Consider the following 20255-nt stretch of genomic DNA (forward strand, 5'->3'; position numbering starts at 1 on the left):
TTATTGGGATTACAGGTGTGGCCCACTGTGCCCAGGTCCTACCCATCTTCCTACCCACACACATGTGCGTGCATCCGTCCACCCATCTTCTATCCATCCACACGTTTCAAGCCCCTCCATGGTGGGCAAGCATGGGGTTCAACCCTGGCTCAGCCAAACTGCTCCTGGTACAGCCAACCTCCTTCCTTCCTGCAGTCACAATCACACCCCATGAAGCAGAGGAGGAGAGCCGCCTGCAGATGAATAAGATCCGGGCACAACTTATTGGGGCCTTCAAGGAGCAGATGGAGATGCGCCGCAGCCTGGTGGAGCTAGAGAACACCAACATTGAGCTGCACATTGACATGTCTCGCCACCTGCTGACCATTGCAGAGTGAGTGTAGCTGCCTGCTGCATACAGCGCACCCCAGCGCTCTTTCCCAACAGGCAGAGGGGCCCATATGAGGTATTGAGGAACCACTGGTGGGAGCCCCCTACATCCTCTCCTGCCTTTGTTGCCCAAGAAGGACTTTAACCAAGGTAAGACTCCTTTGCCCATCCCCCCCTCCCCCGTTCTTCTGCCACAGTAGCTAAGCGGGCAAGGTAGAAGCTTCCGGACTCCTTTGTTCTTTCAAGATTGGGATTCAGGGTCAGCCCTGAGGGTTGGCAAAGATCAACACCACTTGTGGAAGAGAGCGTCGAAGCCTAGGGGGACATTAGTTTGCGCGTGGTGTTGCAGCTCCTTGGCCTCAGCTCTTGCTCCCTGTCCATCCCTACTGAGGGGAGAGTGACTGTGACATCCATCATCTACCCCAGGGCACATTTGGGGCCAAAAAGGGCACTGTTTACCTTTACACTGGGATAAGAGGTATCCCCTCAACTGTCCTGGACAAACTAAGACACACAGCTAGTCACTTATGGTTAATTTAAAATAGCACTGTGACTTAAACCCATTTTTTCCCTTTACCCTCTACTTCCAGTTCTACACATATTTATCCTTCTTCCTTTCTGTTTCTTTTTTCAATTACACACAGTACAAGACATTAGAGGGATCCTAAATTTTTAAAATGTGCTCATAATCTTGCCACTTTCTTGCCAGACATCTTCTGCTCTAACTCCCTTTATCCCTCTTTCTTGCACAGTTTCCATGGAATCCTCCTGTTTAGATTTAATGTGGCACCTTTTGCAGAGCCCTGCTGTCAAAGTTATCATCACAGAGTCCCAGAACCTGCAGGCTGTCATTGTGCAGCTTCTTTAAAGTATTTTTTAATTGTTAGTGTATTTTATGTATTTATTTTTTTATATGTGGTACCGAGAATTGAACTCAGTGCCTCACACATGCTAGGCAAGTGCTCTACCACTAAGCCATAGCCCCAGCCCCATCATCCAGTTTCATGGTGAGGAAACTGAGGTTCAGCAGGGGCACATTTCTGGAGGAGGTGGTCAGGGTGGTTCTGGGCAAGCAGTGGGGGTGGGGAATCATATGTAGAGAAAAGATCATACAGAAGACCTAATTTTGCTTCATTTTCATGTCCATACCTATGAGATGGCCAGCTGGGGCCAAGGGGTACCAGGACTCCCGGCCCCTGATGTGGTTTGCACTCTGACCCCTCTGTTGTGCTACAGCTGGGAACGGGAGAAGACCCACCACCACATGCATAGGGACAAGGGCGAGCCAGAGAAGGATGAGGAGCCTGCAGATGCTGACGGGGATGAGGGCGAGTCTGCAGAGCCGCAGGAAGTGGCTCTGGCCAGAGAGGAGGTTGGCCTGCTTTTAGCTGAGCAGCGGAAAACTGCGGCTCTCAAGGTAAGGGAGAGGGACCCAGCATTTTCATGGTAGTGGGGATAGTGTTTATTGACCAATGACTGGGTGGGCTTTTTGTGAACATCAGCTCATCCCATGGAGTAAGGTCAATCGCATTCATTTTAGAGATGAGGAAACTGAGGCTCAGATTAAGCCAGGCACAGAGGCACACACCTGTAATCCCAGCAATTTGAGAGGCTGAGGCAGGAGGATTAAAAGTTTGTGGCTAGCCTGGGCAACTTAGTGAAACCCTATCTCAAAATAAAAATAGAAGGGACTGGGGATGCTGCTCAGTGGTAGAGCAGAAGAAAAAAAAAAAAGATATATTGAGTAAATTGTCCCAAAACCCTAGAAGGCAGAAGGAGCAGAGCTGGGACTTGACCTGGGTCTGACCCAATGCCTGTGCCACCTCCTGAGGAGTTTGGTTGCCCTGGGGGTGGTGGGGGGAGCTCAGGCCAGGAAACCTGTGTGTGTGGAAATGGGGCAGGAGTGTCAGTGTCTGCTCCACCGAGACTCTGCCCACCTCACCTTCTCAGGATGCACCTTGGAATGACAAACCTTGTTCCTTCCCTTGCAATAACCCCCATGCAGAGTGGATGCTTTATAGTTTACAGAGTGATTCCATGGGTATCTTGCTCACTCCTCCCCTGATTCTAGTCTTGGTCATGTCATGTGAGGACCAGGGACCCTGCCAGAAGGAAGCCACACTTAAGTTCCTCTCTGGAGAAGGAAGTCTTTTCACATTTGAGCTATTTATGTAATAGTGGGTTATCTAATAGTCTCACTTCAGAAAAATTGCAGAACTGGTGCATACTGGAGACTCTGGGTATGCAGCTCCTTGGTAAATGCTTGCAGGTATCTTCTCAGGTAGTACAAAAAGTGTCTGATGACATCATGTTGTTAAGAGCAGATGGGATTTATTTCTCTTAAAAGCTATGACCTAAACCAAGAACATAATATGACTATAGCATGGGGATCATGCAATTTCGTTTCAGGATTCAAAATTGGATTTCCTCCAACTTTTAAAAATAAGAAAAATGCTTTCTGCTTGAGCCAATAATGTGCATCAACAAGAAAGCATGAGCTTCAAGAGCTAAACATGAATATTGATATGTCATGGCAGCTGCAAAGGATGAGCCTGTTACTTGACTAATTAGTTAACAGTCAATCAAACACAAATCAGTGTTTTAAGTGTCCAGCTTAATGACAGGCTCTGGGGACCTAAAGATGAACGAGACACCTTCCATGACTTGAACTCACACCTAGTGGGAAGAGACAACATGGTAGTTCAATATAGCAGCACAGCAACAGTGCCGGACAGGGCGCAAGGGAGGGAGAGTGCCGCCTGGGAGTCTGGGAGGTCTCCATGGATAGAGTGATGCCGAGGAGATGGAGAGCAGCTGGGGAGCTGGGCCAACTCCTCCAAGGTGGTCCCCTGTCGATCCCAGTTAAAGAAGGTGGTCAGACGCAGCTCCTCGGTGCTCTGGAAAGTGTCTTTCGACCATTCCTGGGCACCTTGATTCTGGGCTCACCAGGTGGCTTGGGCCCAAGCGTTACCCTTTGGGGGCCTGGATGGAGTTGTGAGGTCTGATGGTTACTTCGATGCATCGATGCCATAGGATGCAGTGATTCCATGAAACACCAGGCATGCTGGGCACGGTGGCACATATCGGTAATCCCAGCAGCTTAGAAGGATCTCGAGTTCAAAGCCAGCCTCAGCAAGAGTGAGGTGCTAAGCAACTCAGTGAGACCCTGTCTCTAAATAAAATGCGAATAGGGCTGGGGATGTGGCTCAGTGGTCGAGTGCCCCTGGGTTCAATCCCCAGTACCAAAAAAAAATAAAATAAAATAATGATTGGGCATTGCTGTGAAGGTGTTTCGTAGGTGTGGTTAGCATATACAATCAGTTGACTTTAAGCACATACACACACACACATGTGTATAGACATGTACATAAACAAACACGTCTATATCTGTGTACCAGGCTCCTAGGGGTTCAGTTTCTCTGGAGAAGTCTGACAGGGCCTCCAGCCCATTTCCTATAAGGGGTGGCAGCAGTCCCTGGGCCTACAGCAGAGGAGCTGGGCCTTAGCCCTTCCTGCTTCCTCTCATGTGCTGCTTGGTTTGGGAGACACAGGACCTTGGTTGTGGACCATCTGTCATATGGTAGATACAGGGGATGCTCCACAGTGTCAAAGTGGGCAGCTCTGTTTCCCATGGTGACACATGGTGAGGGATAAGCCCTGGCACTGTATCTAAAACACCATGTGTCAATAGAAAACTTGAGGTTCAGTGGGGCCAACAGGTCAGGAGATGACTGCCATTGAAAAGAGTTTGCTACTTGTGGTTCCCAAGAAGAGGGCTCACTGTGCCATGCTATACAGTGTCACATGAGGAACACCAGCGTGGGTTAAGAGGCAGGAAAAGCAACATGGTCAAGGCCTTCACTACGGTTTCTGCAGGAAGTAATGAGCCAGGCAGGATAGTAAGCCTTAGGAATGACTGGCTAGAAAATTTGGGCCTAGGGGCTGTCCTACTTGTCTAGTACTAGCTCTGGGGAGATTAGGATGGGTGGAAGATAACCCAGAGTGTGAGAGTCCTGGAGAGGAGGACTCGTGGATGCATCATTTGCTCTGTCCAGAAGTTGGCTAGGCCTGGGAGGGCCTGCCACTCCAGAGTCAGTGAGGCCCCAGATGTCAAAATGTCAGAATGCAGAAAGTAGAAGACCTACGTAGTCCAGGAGACAGTGGCACATCCTTAGAGCCTGCCACCATGTGTCTCCTGAGTGTGATTGGCAGACCTTGGCACATAGGAATGAGCAGCCATGGCTGGCAGGATCCCATGTTTTCCCTGAGTTCTCAGTTTCTCCCTTAGGCTGGGCTGGAGCAGCGCCTGGCCCATGCCAAGCAGAAGGCCTCACAGATGGAGAAGCTGCTGCCTGAGCAAGTCACCAGTGAGGACCAGCGGGAGGTGCTGAGGCTGCTGTGCAGGGCCCATGAGCTGGAGGTGGAGAACACAGAACTGCAGGCCGACAGCCTGTACCGGAAGAACTTGCTGTGCCAGAAGGACTTTGTGATCCAGCGCTACCACCAGTACCGGCTGCTATGTGAGCAGGTCATCCAGGAGCAGCGGCAGCTGATGCAGGGTGCGGCCACTGCTGGATGTGCTATTCATCATCATTGTTCTCTGGAAAGAGGAAGCCATGCCTGTGGTTGAAAACCCTGGGCAGTTCCCCGTGGCAGAGCAGAGATAGCTCCTCCCTTCCGCTCTGGGAGCCTGCCACTGCCAACTCCCTGCACATGCTCTCCAGAGGTCTGTGCAAAGAGATGGTGTTTGGATGGGGGTTTTATACCCACACGAACATGCCACACACCCTGACCAGGCTTCACCTTCTTTTTCATTTACCCATGAAACTGCTCTGTAAGGGGACAATGGAATCTGCCTCACGTACAGGAATGCCTGCACTTCCTTAACTGTCCAGTTGAGATGTTTGTCTTGTGTTTGGTACCTGCCCCTGTGTCTGCTCTTGTCCACATGCATCCTGAGTGTGTGCAGATGCTGCAGTCATCTTGTCCCTACAGTCAACACTCCCTAAACTGTGTAATGAGTTTTTCTTTGGAGAGACATTACATGATTTTCTTTATTATGAGAAAAAGGCATGAATTATAACACCACTAAAGAATGTTCTGGAAAAGGTAACAGGTTCTCTATAACCCAACACCTTGCCTGTAAGCAGTGAAATTAATTTTGTTAGAGTTATAACTGTACTTTTTTTTTTCTTGCAGTGCTAGGGATGGAACCCAGGGCCTATGCCTATTAGGCAAGCACTCTACCACTGAGTTATATCCCCAGCACTTTTTTTCTTTTTTTGAGGCAGGGTCTTGCTAAGTTACCCAGACTGACTTTAACTTGCAATCCTCCTGCCTAAGCCTCCAGTGTCACTGGAATTACAGGTGTTCAACACCACACCTGGCAATTTCTCACTTTAACTTTGTTTTCTTTATGATACTGGAGATTGAACCCAGTGGTGTTCTACTGCTGAGCTACACCCTCTGCTCTTTTTATTTTTCTTTTTTAAATTTTGATATAGGGTCTTACAAAATTTCCCAGACTGACCTTGAACTTGAGATACTCCTGCTTTAGCCTCTTAAGTAGCTGGGATCATAACGTGTACCACTGCACCCAGAAATTTGTCCCTTTTTAATGACTGAATCCTATTCCATGTAGATTGATCATTTTGTTCACCATTCATCTGTTTGTGGGTATTGGGGTTGGTTTTGTCTTTTGGCTATTGTGAATAATATTTGTGTTTTAAGTTTTTCTTAAATTCTTTTAGGTATATCCCTAGGAGTGGTCCTTTAACTTTTAAAAGTTTTTTTTTTTTTTTTTAATTGTAAACAAATGGGATACAACTTGTTTCTCTGGTTGTACATGAAGTAGAGGCATACCATTTGTGTAATCATACATTTACATAGGGTAAAGATGTTTGATTCATTCTGTTATTTTTCCTTCCCCCACCCCTCTTTTCCCTCTATAAAGTCCCTCCATCCTTCATTCTTTCCTCCCTCCCACCCCCCATTATGTATCATCATCCGCTTATCAGTGAGACCATTTGTCCTTTGGTTTTTTGGGATTGGCTTGTCTCACTTAGCATGTTATTCTCCAACTTCATCCATTTGCCTGCAAATGCCATAATTTTATTCTTCTTTATGGCTGAGTAATATTCCATTGTATATATATATACCACAGTTTCTTTATCCATTCATCAGTTGAAGGGCATCTAAGTTGGTTCCACAATCTGGCTATTGTGAATTGAGCAGCTATGAACGTTGATGTGGCTGCATCACTGTAGTATGCTGATTTTAAGTCCTTTGGGTATAGGCCAAGGAGTGGGATAGCTGGGTCAAATGGTGGTTCTATTCCAAGTTTTCTAATGAACCTCCACACTGCTTTCCAGAGTGGCTGCACTAATTTGCAGCCCCACCAACAATGTATGAGTGTACTTTGCTTTTAGATCTTCTTCTGTGAAGTGTCTGTTCCTTTCCTTAGTCCGTTTGTTGATTGGGTTATTTGTATTCTTGGTGTAGAGTTTTTTGAGTTCTTTATATATTCTGGAGATTAGTGCTCTATCTGAAGTATGAGTAGCAAAGATTTTCTCTCACTCAGTAGGCTCTCTTTTATTTGTACTTTAGAACTATTAATAACAGGGCTGGGGTTGTGGCTCAGGGTAGAGTGCTTGCCTAGCACATGTGAGGCACTGGGTTTGAGCCTCAGCACCTCAAAACAGTTAATACATAAAATAAAGGTTTTGTGTCCATCTACAACTAAAAATATTTTTAAAAGAATTGTTAATAACAACATTTTATGACTGAAAGACAATACAGGAACACAATAGAAAAATTTTAAATTGGGATTGGAGGAGGTGTAGCTCAGTGGTAGAGCACGTTGGCAGGTGAGACCCTGGATTCAATTCCCAGCACTGCAAAAAACAAAAAAAAAAATTTTTTTTAAGTAGACAGAAACAAAGACAATGTGACAGGAAAGTCTCTTCTATCAAGTCGGAGTGTTTGCCTTCAGACTTCCCAAACATGATACTGTCTTCTAACAAGTGGTGGACTGGTTTTGGGGTTGTCCTGCCCCACTCTAATCCTGCTTTCCTGGCTCCTCAGACAGTGGCATCCCGGTTCCGGAGTCTCTGGACAAGCGGTACCGGCTGTACTCCCAGGAGCTGGGCGAGGGCACTCTGGACCGCCTGCTGCTGCTGCACTGGGTGGTCTCTGGCTCCCTCCGGGTGAGTCCTGCTTGCCAGTCATTCTCCCTCTCCGCCACCCTCAGCCCAGGGCTTCTACCATGGTCAGTCTCTTCCATCCTTGGCCCTGGACCCTGTCTCTGCCAGGCCCCATGAAACAGAAGAGGAAATTTGGAAATACCCACAGACCACCTGCCTAGGGCCAGAGCAGTGGGTTGGAGGACAGGCAGAGCCACAGGCTGGGGATTCAGGCAGATTTCAGGATAAGGCCAGCCAGCTCCTGGGCTCTGATGGACATGGTCTGGCCAGAGATGGTGGAGGAGGTCCACTCACAGGGCCAGGCCACTCTGCTGTCTCCTAGGACATCTCTAATCCTTGGCTATTACCAGAGATTCCTCCAGTGGCAAAGGCCAGCAGGGAGTCCTGAGTTTCCCTGATCAGAGGGCCTCAATGACCTAGAGAGGTCCTCTGGGACCCTTGGCGAGATCTCAGGTATTAGATCTTTCTTTGTCTGGGTGTCTTGTTGTCAGGGATGGGCTTGGTGCTCTTGGGAGTTCACAGGGAGAGGGCTGCAAGGTGGCCTCTGCATTTGCTATTGAGTGTGAAAGCTGCCATACCTGATCCTCCCACACCCTAGAGGAGGCCTGGTATTCCAGACCAAAAAAAAAAAAAAAAAAAAAGATCCAGAGAAAAGAAGACGAAACCTCTAGCCCTTAGCCAGGTGGGCAAGGCATGGTATGAGGAAGGCTCAGGGACCCCAACCCACCCTGCAGGCTCAGGCCCTGGCACTGCACTGTTGGTTCCTTCCAGTGGTGTGCAGGGTCAGTCAGAGGGTGCTGGGCTGCTCTGCTGGGTCAGCAGGCTCAGTTACCACTCGTATATCTACTTCCTGCTTGAGAAAAGCCTCTGCTCTGCTCTGCTTCCCCATCCTTCCCAGAGAGGTGTCTCACTTGGTTTTTATCTTTCGCTTTTGTTTTAATAAACTCTCTTTTAGAGAAGTTTCGGGTTCACAGCAAAGTTGAGCAGAAGGTACAGAGTTCCCATCTACCCCTACATACACAGCCTTCCCCATTACTGACACCCCACACGGGACCTCAGTGGTCCATTGCTACAATCAATGGACATGTCAACACATCATTATCACCCAGAGGCACAGTTTCCAGTAGAATCCCTTTGTGGTCTGATGCTGTAGGCTGGACACTTTCCAGGCAGGTGTCCGCCGTGGTATTGTCATACAGCAGTCTCCCTGCTCATCCGTGCTCCCTTGCTCATCCTCCCTGCACCAGCTCCTGGCAACCACCCCTCTTTTGGTTGTTTGCCTCTGTCTTTTTGCCTTTCCCAAAACCATATAGTTGGAATCATACAGCAGTTAGATTTTCCAGAGTGGCTACTTGTACTTAGTAACAGGCATTTAATATTTCCTCCATGTGTTTTCATGTTTTGATCACTGTTTTTTTTTTTTTTTTTTTTTTTTTAAGTGTTAAGTAACTATCCACCACTCATCTGGCTGTACCAAAGTTTGCTTTTCCATTTGCCTGCTGAGGGACATCTTAGTTGCTTCTAAATTTTGGCAATTACGAAAAGAGTTACTATAAATATCCATGCACAGGTTTTGTGCAGATGTAACTTTCTAACTTGATCGGGTAAATTCCAAGTAGCGTGATTGCTGGATCATGTATAGGAGTAAGTTTAGTTCTATAAGAAGTTGATGAACTGGGCAGGGGATGTAGCTTGGGGCAGAGCACTTGCCTTGCATGTGCAATGTCCTGGGTTTAATTTCCAGTACTACAAAAACAAAGACAAGAAAAGAAAGTGACAAGCTGTCCTCCAGAGTGGCCATAGCATTTGCATTCTTCAGTAAGGACCACAAACTCCTCTTGCTTCTGTCCTGGCCGAAGCCTCTGTTGTCTCCTAAGTGGTGGGGTGACAGGAGCATCTTCTGCAATGTTTTTTTACACTCATGTCCTTTTCTGGTCTATAATCCCTCTCAGGATTCATCTTCCTTCAGCAATTAGGTCTCCCTAATCTCCCTCAGTCTGAGATGGCTCCTTGGTCTTTCTCTTTTTCCCAGGTCTGACACTTGACGACCATTGCTCCATTACTCTGAAGAATGTCCCTATCCTGGGCTGGCCTGGTGTTTTTTCATGAGTAGATTGATTGAGCTCCTTCTCACGATGGTGCATTTTGGCAAGAATGCCACAGCAGTGAAATCTCTTTTGAGTCCCTGCTTTCAATTTTTTGGGGTATAGGACCCTGAACTAAAATTTCCAGGTCACACAATAATTTGTTTAACTTTTTGAGGGCCTGCAGACTTTTGAGGGTTTCTCACAATAAGTGTCTCCTTGCACACCACTTTTGCTCAGGGTTGAGGTGTTGGGATGATCCCTGGGATCTGACATGAGGGATCGCTATGGTGGTGGCAGGAGTTAAGGAGTCCACTGGTTGGCCTCCCCACTGCATGGTGGTGGCAGGGAGGACGTGGGCCTTCCCATGTCCTTCAGAAGCCCTCTGCTTGATGTGGCTTGCCCACATTCCTGCCAGCCTCATTCAGCAACTATCTGGTCCCAGGATGGCTCCATTCTGAATATCTCACCCACGCCAGAGGAGCCCAGTGGAGACCAGCCGGAGGACAGGAAAGATTTCCCACGGAGCACCCAATTTGAGCTGCCCTTGATGCTGCAGGAGAGAGACAGGTAGGTGAGGTGGAGCCTGATGAGGACCAAGTCAGTGGATCCTAAGCTCTTGGTTGGCAGGTGGCCGGGGACCCATCTCAGAGCCAGTGCTTCCTCTTTCCTGGAGTGTCCAACATCCTGTTCCTTGAGGGATCCTTTTAAGAAAAACAAGTCGTTCTAGGAAATAACCACTACATGGAGTAACTATGAGGTTACACACTTAAATAAAATAAATGAAAATATCAGAACACTTCACCCCTAAATATAGTAGCGTGCAGGTCTAAAGCAGGGACATTTCCCTCTGAAACCACAATGTAGATAATCATTCTCAACAAAATTAGCAATGCTTTTGAATATTATTTCATATCTTGTTTATTGTCAAATTTCTCCAAATTTTACCCTAAATGCATCTGCAGCGGGTTTGTTCAAACCAGGACACAGTGAAGGCCCAGTACAAAGCCCAGGTCTACCCTCATCACCTTTGGGGCTGTGAAAACCACAGGCTCCAGGCAGAGGTGGCATGATTCCTTCAGTATGTGGGCCTATGCAAGCATGTTGGTGGGCCAGTGTGTGCTTTGCATATGCACGTTTGTGCATTTGTGCATGAAGGTGTGTTCACAGAGCTTTATGTGCACACAAATGCACACACACATTCATTCATGTGAGCATACACATGGGTGTGTACAAATGTGTTCATGTGCCTGTGTACATGGCACATGTGTGTCTGTGGGTGTTATGTGCATATGTTTGGGGACAATAAGAGGACAGTCCCTTTCTTTCCCATCTTGATGGTCATGGCTAACACCCCATAACAAAAGGCAGGTTAACAGGAGAAAAGCATAACCAAATTATTTACTTATTTAGTGGTACTGGGGATTGAACTTAGGGCCTGGAGCAAGTAAGTGCTCTACCACTGAGCTACACTCCCAGTTCTTTTTTTAAATTTAAATTTTTATTCTTTATTTTTAAATTTTTAATGTTGATTTTTATTGGTATATTATAATTATACATAATAGTGGGATTCATTTTGACATGTTCATATATGCACACGGCATAATTTGGTCAATTTAATCCCCTCCCCATCCCTTTCAAAATTTTATTTTAAGAGAGGGTCTTGCTAAGTCACCCAAACTGTCCTCGAACTTATAATGCTCCCACCTCAACCTCCCACGTCACTGGGAGGCCACTGTGCCCAGCAAGCATAGCATATTTATTTGATCATAGCCGTATATAATACTAGAGGCTTCAGATGAAGACCCAAGGACCCAGGATGAACTCTCCATTTGTCTGCTTAGGTCTGATGAACCATGTAGAAACACGACTGGAGAAAAAGTATGTGAGTGGAGGTAGTAGACTTAGGGGGGCCCAGCCAGGCCCGTCTCTGCAGGCTCTTCTCGGCCACTCTGCAGTGTTCCTTCTGGAATGAGTGCCTGATGACTTGCAGCTAAGCAGGGTAGATCAGAGGAATTTCTTTGCTATCAGCTCTTATACGGACAGGCGGGAGGAAAGTTAGAGCAGCATTCTTATGTTTCAGGGCTGCTCTGAGGCCCCATCTTGGAGAAGAGGAAGTCTGGTTTCTGTGGCTTGCCTTGAGGGAGGAGAGGTGGCAGAGATAGGAAGGCCTCCGAGGCCTTCACATACAGTGTCATTTTTTTGATTTCCAATGTGTTTCACATGCACACACATGTGCCTGTGTCTGTGTCATGAAGGTGCATGTGGGGTTTTATGTGCGTGGGTATGTATGTGTTTGCAAACACAGTGCCCTGGGCCCTAGTCCAGGCCACACACCTCTCTACTCCCTCCTGGGTGTCCTGCTGTCTTCCTGTCCTTGGCTCACACCTGGCATGCACCTGCTGCTCGGTCCATGGAGCTCTGAGAACAGTGTGCTCAGAGGCAGGGCTCTGGAGGTCCGACGAGTGCTAGGAGGGGCTTCCCCCTCACTTTCCAGAGCCACACCTGGGAGCAGCCAGGACTGTGGCGAGACCAGGCTGAGCTCCCTCCACACTGTGCGCAGAGCAGAGAGCTGTATGCAGCTGAGGGGCCAACTGTGTTGAAGTCAGGTCCTGCCAGCCCTGGAGCCACACCCTTCACACCAGGACGCCATGTGGAACCTCAGAGCCCACAGAGTTTTCTGGGCTTCATTTTGTGGGCATGGTGGATATCTCCTTGGCCAGGTGACTAAAATCAGTCCCCTGCCCTCTCCCCTCACTCTAGGTCCACCGCCCAAAGTCCCAACCCTCTGGCCACAAACTTGGTAGCCAGGCCCACCAGGAGCCACCTCATCAGCATGACAAAGACCTCCCTGTCACTAGAGACAAGGGGAATGGTCTGTGAAGGTCTTTGTGGGGTCAGGAGGGGACCAGAGGGCAGATGTCTTCACTATACCTCGCCTGTCCTGAGGTGGGTGGGTCTTCTGCTCACCCACCTGCTTTCCTGTTGTCCTAACCTCTTGCCCATTGGGTGTGTATTTTTGGTTTTTGTTTTGTTTTGTTTTGTTTTGGGGGGCGGTGCTGGGGATCGAACCCAGGGCCTTGTGCTTATAAGGCAAGCACTTTACCGACTGAGCTATCTCCCTAGCCCCGGGTGTGTATCTATGTATGTGGCGTGAGACAGCCTAGTTTGCCAAGGACAGTGTGTGCCTGGCCCTAGGGATAGGCATAGCTACAGTAGGTGACCAGTGCGTATTGTCAGGTGAATGAGCCCAATTGGCCCCAACCACAGAAGCCTGGCCAAGGCCACCACTGTGCCCTGGTGCATGAGACCACCACTCTGTCCCCATGCATGAGCCACAGCCTCCTGGCCAGGGAAGAGGCAGAGGCTCAGGCTGGTCCCTGGCTGTATCAGAGGACACAGTGGCCCTAGCAGAGACCCTACTGGTGCCTCCACTTCATCCACAGTGATGGTAACAAGTCATCAAAAGCCACGCCATTGAAAAAGCCGGGAAAACAAGATTGTCTCCTCCCTCCGCCATCCCTCCGCATCCTGCAGACTCCTCCCATCCACGAGGTTGGTGTGTGGTGCTCAGTGGGGTCTGGACCCTGCAGAGGTTCCCCATTCCCCAACAGGGCCTCACACCCTCAGTCAGAGCTGCACAGGGCCAGGGGTGAATGGGTGGGAGCTTCCAGAGGGAGGGCTGTCCTCGAGCAGCTGTCAGGACAGTGGCCTGCACAAAGCAAGCGTTTGGCCTGAGACAGCATCCTGAGGCTGCTGCAGGACCAGCTCTGACGGTGGAACTCAGGGCTGCGTTCTCCCAAGATCTGAAGGCTGGGAGTCCCAGGTAAGTGTCTGCCGGCCACGTGCCCTCCAGGGTCTGGAGGAGCCCTCCTGCCGTCAGCTCCTGGGGCTGCAGCTGCACAGCTCTATCTCCACTTCACCTTCCTGTGGCTCCTCCTTCTTCTCTGTCCTTTCCTTTCTTGTAAAGAATCCAGTCTGCGGGTTACAGCCCACCCTGAATCCAGGATGACCTCCTCTAGGGAGCTTGAAGTAAGTACAACTGCAGAGACCCTAGTTCTGTACAGGGTCCCTGCAGGTCCTGAGCAGATGTGAATTTGGGGGTCCCATCACCCCAGTGCTGGCTTCTCCCACTTGGCTACGAGGCAGGGCCTTCCTTTTCCTCAGCTTCCAAAGTAAGAAAATGCAACAGAGATGGTCTGTGCTGGCTCATGGTGGCTTTGTGGAGTCTCCCTTTGCTCATGTAGTTGGGGTGATCACCCCTGCCCCTTGGGGTACTTGAAAGGATTACAAGAACGAATTAGTTAAAAGCATCTGTGTGTTCCTGTGGCTCCCACTTGCTCTTTAGCTCTCCTGGGGCGTGGGCACCTTGTGGCTCAGGAACCAGCCAGATCTGGGCTCTAATTGCACTCTATCCTTTGCTAGCCTGTGATCTCAGGCAAGCTACTGCATGTCTCTGGGCTGTTTCTTCACCTGTAAAATGGTGAATGTAGGAGTCTAAGTGTGGTCCAGACTCAGGACAAAGCAGTCTAACAACCCAAAGGACAGGTCCCACTCCTTCCTTGCATGTCTCTTGAACGTTGACAGGGCCTGCTCCTCGTCCTGAGATACTTGCCTGGAAAAGTCCTGGTCAGTGACCCTGGGAGCCCCTCCTTGTTCTCACGGCCTCTTATCCTGTTCTTGAGCCTCTATACCTGGCTTGGATTTTCTTCCTTCTCTCCTCTTTTCTCTGCTTCCCTTATTGTAGGCCAACCTCACCTGCTCCTAGAGAGTAACACTCTCTCTCTCTAGAGCGCTGGGGAGGGGCAGACGTGGGAGACAGAATGCAAACTCGAGGCTCTTGTGGATGGGGGGCCTGGTGAAGGAGAATCCCGAGTCAGTGATTTGGTCCTTTCCTGTGAGCAATTACTGTGAAGCCGTTGGTGCTCGTTTTTAGTACGGACAGGGTATGTGATCCCGCTGCTGACCACCGTGGTGAGGATGCCCTGACCCCACGGGAGCTGCAGGGCCACTCTGCAGTGGACAGGTGCTGGGGATCCTGCCTGGAGAAGGCCTGGTCAGTGCCCTGGGAGCCCCTCCCTGTGGTGACAGGACCCTATGTGAGTGCCCCTTGCTCCTGTGTGTTCTGGACATTCAGCACAATCACCAAAGTGGCCTTGGCTAGTCACACACCCTCCTTGGCCATGTGACTCCCCAACGTCTTTACCTCTCATAAACTACCTGCCTCGAGTCATTGTCTCCAGATCTGCTTCTGGGTCAATAGTGACACTAGGGGACAACAGTCCCATCTAGGGCCTCTGACCACTCTGTGGGTGCTGCCTTCCTACAGAAGCCGAGCTCCCTGAACATGAAGAGCCTGCTTTCCAAGCTGTACGCTCCAGCTGGGCTGGAGCTGGGCACCCTGTGGCCAGCGGGGGAGGCTGGCAGCCCAGCCCTGAGTACCCAGATGCTCAAGGAGATGGCCCTGGGCACCAAAAGCATCGCCCTCATCGCAGCCAGCCGACACTCCAAGGCCCAGGATGGGGAAGGCAACAGCAGCCGCTTCTCCCACCACCTCTTGGAGGAGGCAACCCTGGATTCCAGAGACCGGAAGCCCAGCACCACCCCTGACCCCAGCCTGGCAGACAGGAGCTTGCCCCATGCCAGCCCATGCAGGGCCCATTCCATGGACAGGAAGTCCAGGAGGAAGCGGTCACCTTCACTCACCTGGAGTGTACAGTCGGTGGGTGCTTAGGTACTAGAGGAGGACAGGAGAGCAGGTCAGGGACACTGAGTCATGGTGGACATGGGAGGCCTCAGACTTAAAGGAGGTGAAAGAAACAATACCCTGTTACTCACCTGTCCCTCACCACTTCCAAGCTCATGTGTGATCTTGAACTACATGAGTTCATGTTCCATGCAAGAGAGATTGAGATTTGTTACCAGGAATTGGCTCAGGTGATTGTGGAGGCTGGAAGTTTCCAAGATCTGTAGGCTGAGTCAGCAGCTGGAAGCCCCAGAGAGCCAGTCTCAATTCAAGTCTAAGGGTTGGAAAAAGCCAATGGCCCAGCTGGAGGAATTATCTCTTATTTGGGGGAGGGTCTGCTTTCTGTTCTGCTGAGGCCTTCACCTGATCAGACAAGGTCCACCACATTAGGAGGGCCATTGCTTTTCTCAGCCATCTAATTCAAATGTTACACTCACCCAGAAGCACCCTTCCAGATACCCCCAGAATAATGTTTAGCCAAGTACCTGAGCACTCCATGGCCCAGACAGGTTGACCCCCATAACTGACCTGGGTTTAGATGAAAACTCCCTCTGTTAGGGGACTTGATAAGGGGAAAGGGAGACACACAGCTAGAAAAGTCTCATTTATTTGTTCAGTGGGGGCTGAGGAGATTAGTTGTAATTCTGCACATTTTTGTACCCAGAGGCTACAACAGTCTGGCACACAGTGGTGTTTAATCAGTGCTTGCCCTTGCCATGCTGTCTCTTCAGCACCCATTCCTCACACCACACCCCGCTGTATGACCTTTTCTGCAGGAGAAACTTCAGTCTCACTCTGCCGAGCACCTGGCTGATAGCCAGGTGCCCCCAGCACACCTTCAGCAGTCAAAGTCGCCAGGAAGAAGCTTTCTCCCTGCCGTCCCCATGGCTTCCAAGATAAAACCCAGCCTCAGTTTCCACGCAGGTACCAGATTCAAGACAGAAAACATCATGTTATTTTTTTTTCTTTATCTTATGATGCTGTCCTTCCTTCCAAATGAGCATCTTAGAAAGGGCGATGGGCTGGCCTGTAATCAGCTGTCTGCGTGAGCTGGAGCCACTGGTTCCTGCAGTGAGCACTTGCAGAGGCCTTGGGCTTGCCTCGAGCCTGCCAGCACTCCAACTGGTGGTTGAGATTGTGATAGTCACCAGCTCGATGCACCCTGCACTCCTGCCTCAGAGGCCAGTTAGTGCAGGTCAGAGGGTGGATCCTTGGATGTTATGACAAAAAAGTAACTTTATTTTGCTACATAGATCAAAATTATAAATAAGAAGCACCATTTATGAACCCTGCTGCCTAGAAGTAGTCACTGAGGACAGCATCCTCCTGTTTTCCTCAGTGATGTGAACAGCCCCCTCCCCTTACAGGAAGTCAGGGCTCTATGTGATTCATCACCACTGCAGACGTGGCTGGGTGGTTCGCTTCTCTCTAAGGGTGTCCATGGTGACCTGCAGCAGAAGTTGAGACCAAACATTTGAAAATATAGTACACGTTTGGTGGTGCCATGACTCGTGACCAATGCCTAGTTCTTTATTTTTGTTTACTTATTTGTTTTTGCAGTATTAGGGATTGAACCTAAGGGGACTCTCCCATGGGAAACATTCTCAGCCCTTTTTTATTTTTGAGACAGGATTTTGCTAAGTTGGAGACTGGTCTTGAACTTGTGATCCTCCTACCTCAGCTTCCCTAGTCACTGGAACCACAAGTGTGTACTACTGTGCCCAGCTCATTCTGTATTTTTAAAAAATACTGCATTTTGCTGGGGGCAGTGGTGCGTACCTGAGGCAGGAAGACTGCAAGTTCTAGGTCAGCCTCAGCAACTTATCAAGGCCCTGAGCAACTTAGCAAGACCCTGTCTCAAAATAAACAATAAAAATGACTGGGGATGTGGCTCAGTGGTTAAGCACCCCTGGGTTCGATCCCCAGACCCTCCCAAACATGTTGCATTTCATTTTTTTACTAATTCACTTTTGTTATATTTACAAAAAGTCAGTTTATAGCAGATTGGAAGGAAGCGGAGCAAGCTCCTCACCAAGGTTGTTGGGAGCACAGCTGCCATAGGGGTTACAGATGGTGCTCATTTATTGAGCACAGGCTGCGCCAGGCACTGGGCTAGGCACCCTGCAGGGGTACCTCTATTTGGGCTCATACTAGTCCTGTGAGGTAAGGAATGGCTATCTTCCATGTAATATAGAGGAGTAAACTGAGGCACAGAGAGGTTGAGGAGCTTGCCCAGTCCACACAGCAGGGAGTGGCAGTGTTGGGGGTTGAAACCAGGTGGGCAGGCCCCAGACTCCCAGTTCAGATCCATAGTTCCAGATGTCCTTTTGTTTTTACTTTATGAGGGCATGGTCTCTGGCTCAGAGGTGGGCACATTTGTGGTGTTCTAGATGGCACTTCAAGGACAGTGGAGGCAGGTGTCACCAGGTTCTGCTGTCTGCCTTGCCACCGACATGCAGCTTGGCACACTCTGATAACACACACAGACTCAGGCTTTGGAAGTGTTTGATCCTGAGGACAAAATCAGCAGAACAAAGTCATCTTCAGTACCAATTTTTTTTTTTTTTTTTGGTGCCAGGGATTGAACCCAGGGGTGCTTAACCACTGAGCCACATTCCCAGCCCTTTATATGTTTTGTTTTGAGACAGGGTCTTGCCAGTTGCTCAGGCAACTGCTGCTGAGGCTGGCTTTGACCTTGAGATCCTCCTGCCTCAGCCTCCTCGGCCTCCTGTGCCTCTGGGAGGCACTCGCCACCACACCCAGTTTGTAGTGCCATTTTTTCAAAACTTGGCACACTTTTTTTTTTTTTTTTTGGCGGTACTGGGGATCGAACCCAGGGCCTTGTGCTTGCAAGGCAAACACTCTACCAACTGAGCTATCTACCCAGCCCCACTTGGTACACTTTTAAAAACAAAATGTTCTTTATGAGATTTTTCTGTTTTCAGAAGTCCCCCCACCCCATTATGTGCTCTTAAAAAGTCACAGAGAACAGAGTGGCCAGGAGTGGGAGCTGGGAGTCAGGGACAGGCTGGCCTTCCCCAGTGCTCATCGCTGGCAGGCAGTTGCAAAGTGCCAGGCTCCAGTTACTCCAGGGTGGGGTCCATGATAGCCCCTTCCTGGGTCAGGGACTCAGAGATGCCTATGCAATTAAGTGTGGCGACTCAGCCTGGTGCAGCCACAGTAAGTGCCACGTAGCCATACCCTGTCGCACTGCTGAGCCAGGAGGCTCCCCTACCTGCCCGCAGGAGGTGAGTGGGTGTTCCTGTCTCCTCTAGAAATGAGCCTGTCAGGATACGTTTGTATATGTGATTGAAAGTTACATTTTCTTTCCCCAACATTTTATTGCAAAATTTCTAAACATGGAAACCAAGAGAATAATATAATATCCTCAGTGTACTCACCACCCAGCTTCCACAGTGACCAGAACTTATTTCCTCTGTCTCTACACTTTCACTTGTTTGCTATTTGATTTCCTGGAGATGTCTCCAGAAACCCCAAGATCATGCCATTTCATTTCATTTCAAGAACTCCCTAAATGACAAGAGTTTTCCATGTCATAGATAGAAGAACAAAGAGCAGTTCCTTAAAATCATCTCTTGCTATCTGTGTACAAAAGATAGCCTTTGCAGATAAGCAGGAGCAGGCTGTACTAGCCCTCTCAGTGGGCAGGAAGGGGCTGCTTCTCCAGGACCAGACTGAATTCCTGCTGTCCTCCCCAGGAAGCAGCTAGACACCCTTCTCAGTAGTGCCTACAAAGTCTTTGCAGGGCCAGGGTTCTCAGCTCTACAGCTGTGGGATTCTGTGATCAAAAGGTCAAAGCATATTAGAGCTGGATGGTCTTTCAAGATCTGTAGCCCAACCAGTTCAGGTGGGTAAACTAAGGCCCAGAGAGTAGATGTGACATCTCTAGGGTCACGTCAGGTGTTGATGGCGTGGTCAGGATTGGCGCCCAGTGCCCCTATCTCCGGGCCTGGCTGCCACACTTCAAGAAAGAACACACTTGAGTTTGCATGTTTGCAGAAAGGGCTGACAGGTGGCAGGGTAGACCAGGTGTCCCTTTTTGGCTGGGGCCGTACAGCTCTTCACTGTGTTGAAGGATCACACACGTACCATGTCTGCCAAAGGCTGGGCTCCTCAGATGGTGCCTCAGCCCCATGAGTGTTGGGAGCTGAGTGAGACGAGCAGGGACGAAGAGCATAGGAACAACGTGATCTTAGCTTGGGCACTCGGGAGCTCCTCTACAGGGTGATTGTTAGGCAGAGACCTGAGGAAGTGGGAGCTCAACTCAAGTGGAAGGGAGAGAAGCCCTTCTCTCCCCACGTCCCATCCTTTTGCTTCCTTTTCTATTTGAATATGTTCAATAAACCCACAAGTCCTCTTCATTGCCATGTAACGGCCAGCCAAGAGCATGAGGGGATGGAAGAAGGAAGTACCAAGGAAGAGACAAGTACCAAAAGCTGGGGTGGGGAGACTTCTGGAAGGACAGAGTACAGGAGTTCACATAAAAAAGTAATCCCTGGGGGAGGCCCAGCAAGCGGTCAAGCCCAGACCTGACTTCGGGGGAGCTCTCAACACATTGTGTGTGCTACCCATTCTTCAGTTTTAGTTCCAGGAGTCACTGGGTAGTCCTGAGAATAACATTGTCCTGTCTCTGGTCTCATTGTTCAGACGAGAACACACTCCACGTGCCTGAAGTCAGCTTCACCTTCCCCAGCGCCATGTGGCAGAGCAGCGCGGGCCCCAGCAGGCCGCCCCTCCTGCCCAGGGATATCCGAGGTCAGTGCCTGCTTCCTCCCCACCGTGCAGTCCTGTAGCTCCCTCCCCACTGGCTTCCAGGGTTCCCCTGGCCTCTCC

The 20255-nt window shown here is 49.5% G+C and overlaps 1 protein-coding gene across 1 annotated transcript in view; it reads left to right on the top strand.

The window, feature by feature from the left end:
• LOC306649314 (kinesin-like protein KIF19) overlaps positions 1-20255 on the top strand; it is a 43319-nt gene that overhangs the window by 20887 nt on the left and 2177 nt on the right. The window contains exons 11-19 of the mRNA XM_079120161.1: positions 196-373; positions 1606-1786; positions 4658-4928; positions 7453-7574; positions 10101-10225; positions 13102-13210; positions 14985-15377; positions 16178-16325; positions 20070-20177. Of these exons, the coding sequence (XP_078976287.1) occupies positions 196-373; positions 1606-1786; positions 4658-4928; positions 7453-7574; positions 10101-10225; positions 13102-13210; positions 14985-15377; positions 16178-16325; positions 20070-20177 (1635 nt within the window). The remainder of the gene's footprint in view (positions 1-195; positions 374-1605; positions 1787-4657; positions 4929-7452; positions 7575-10100; positions 10226-13101; positions 13211-14984; positions 15378-16177; positions 16326-20069; positions 20178-20255) is intronic.

The sequence above is a fragment of the Sciurus vulgaris genome, assembly GCF_902686455.1.
Source record: "Sciurus vulgaris genome assembly, chromosome: 18".
NCBI classification, from domain to species: domain Eukaryota; kingdom Metazoa; phylum Chordata; class Mammalia; order Rodentia; family Sciuridae; genus Sciurus; species Sciurus vulgaris.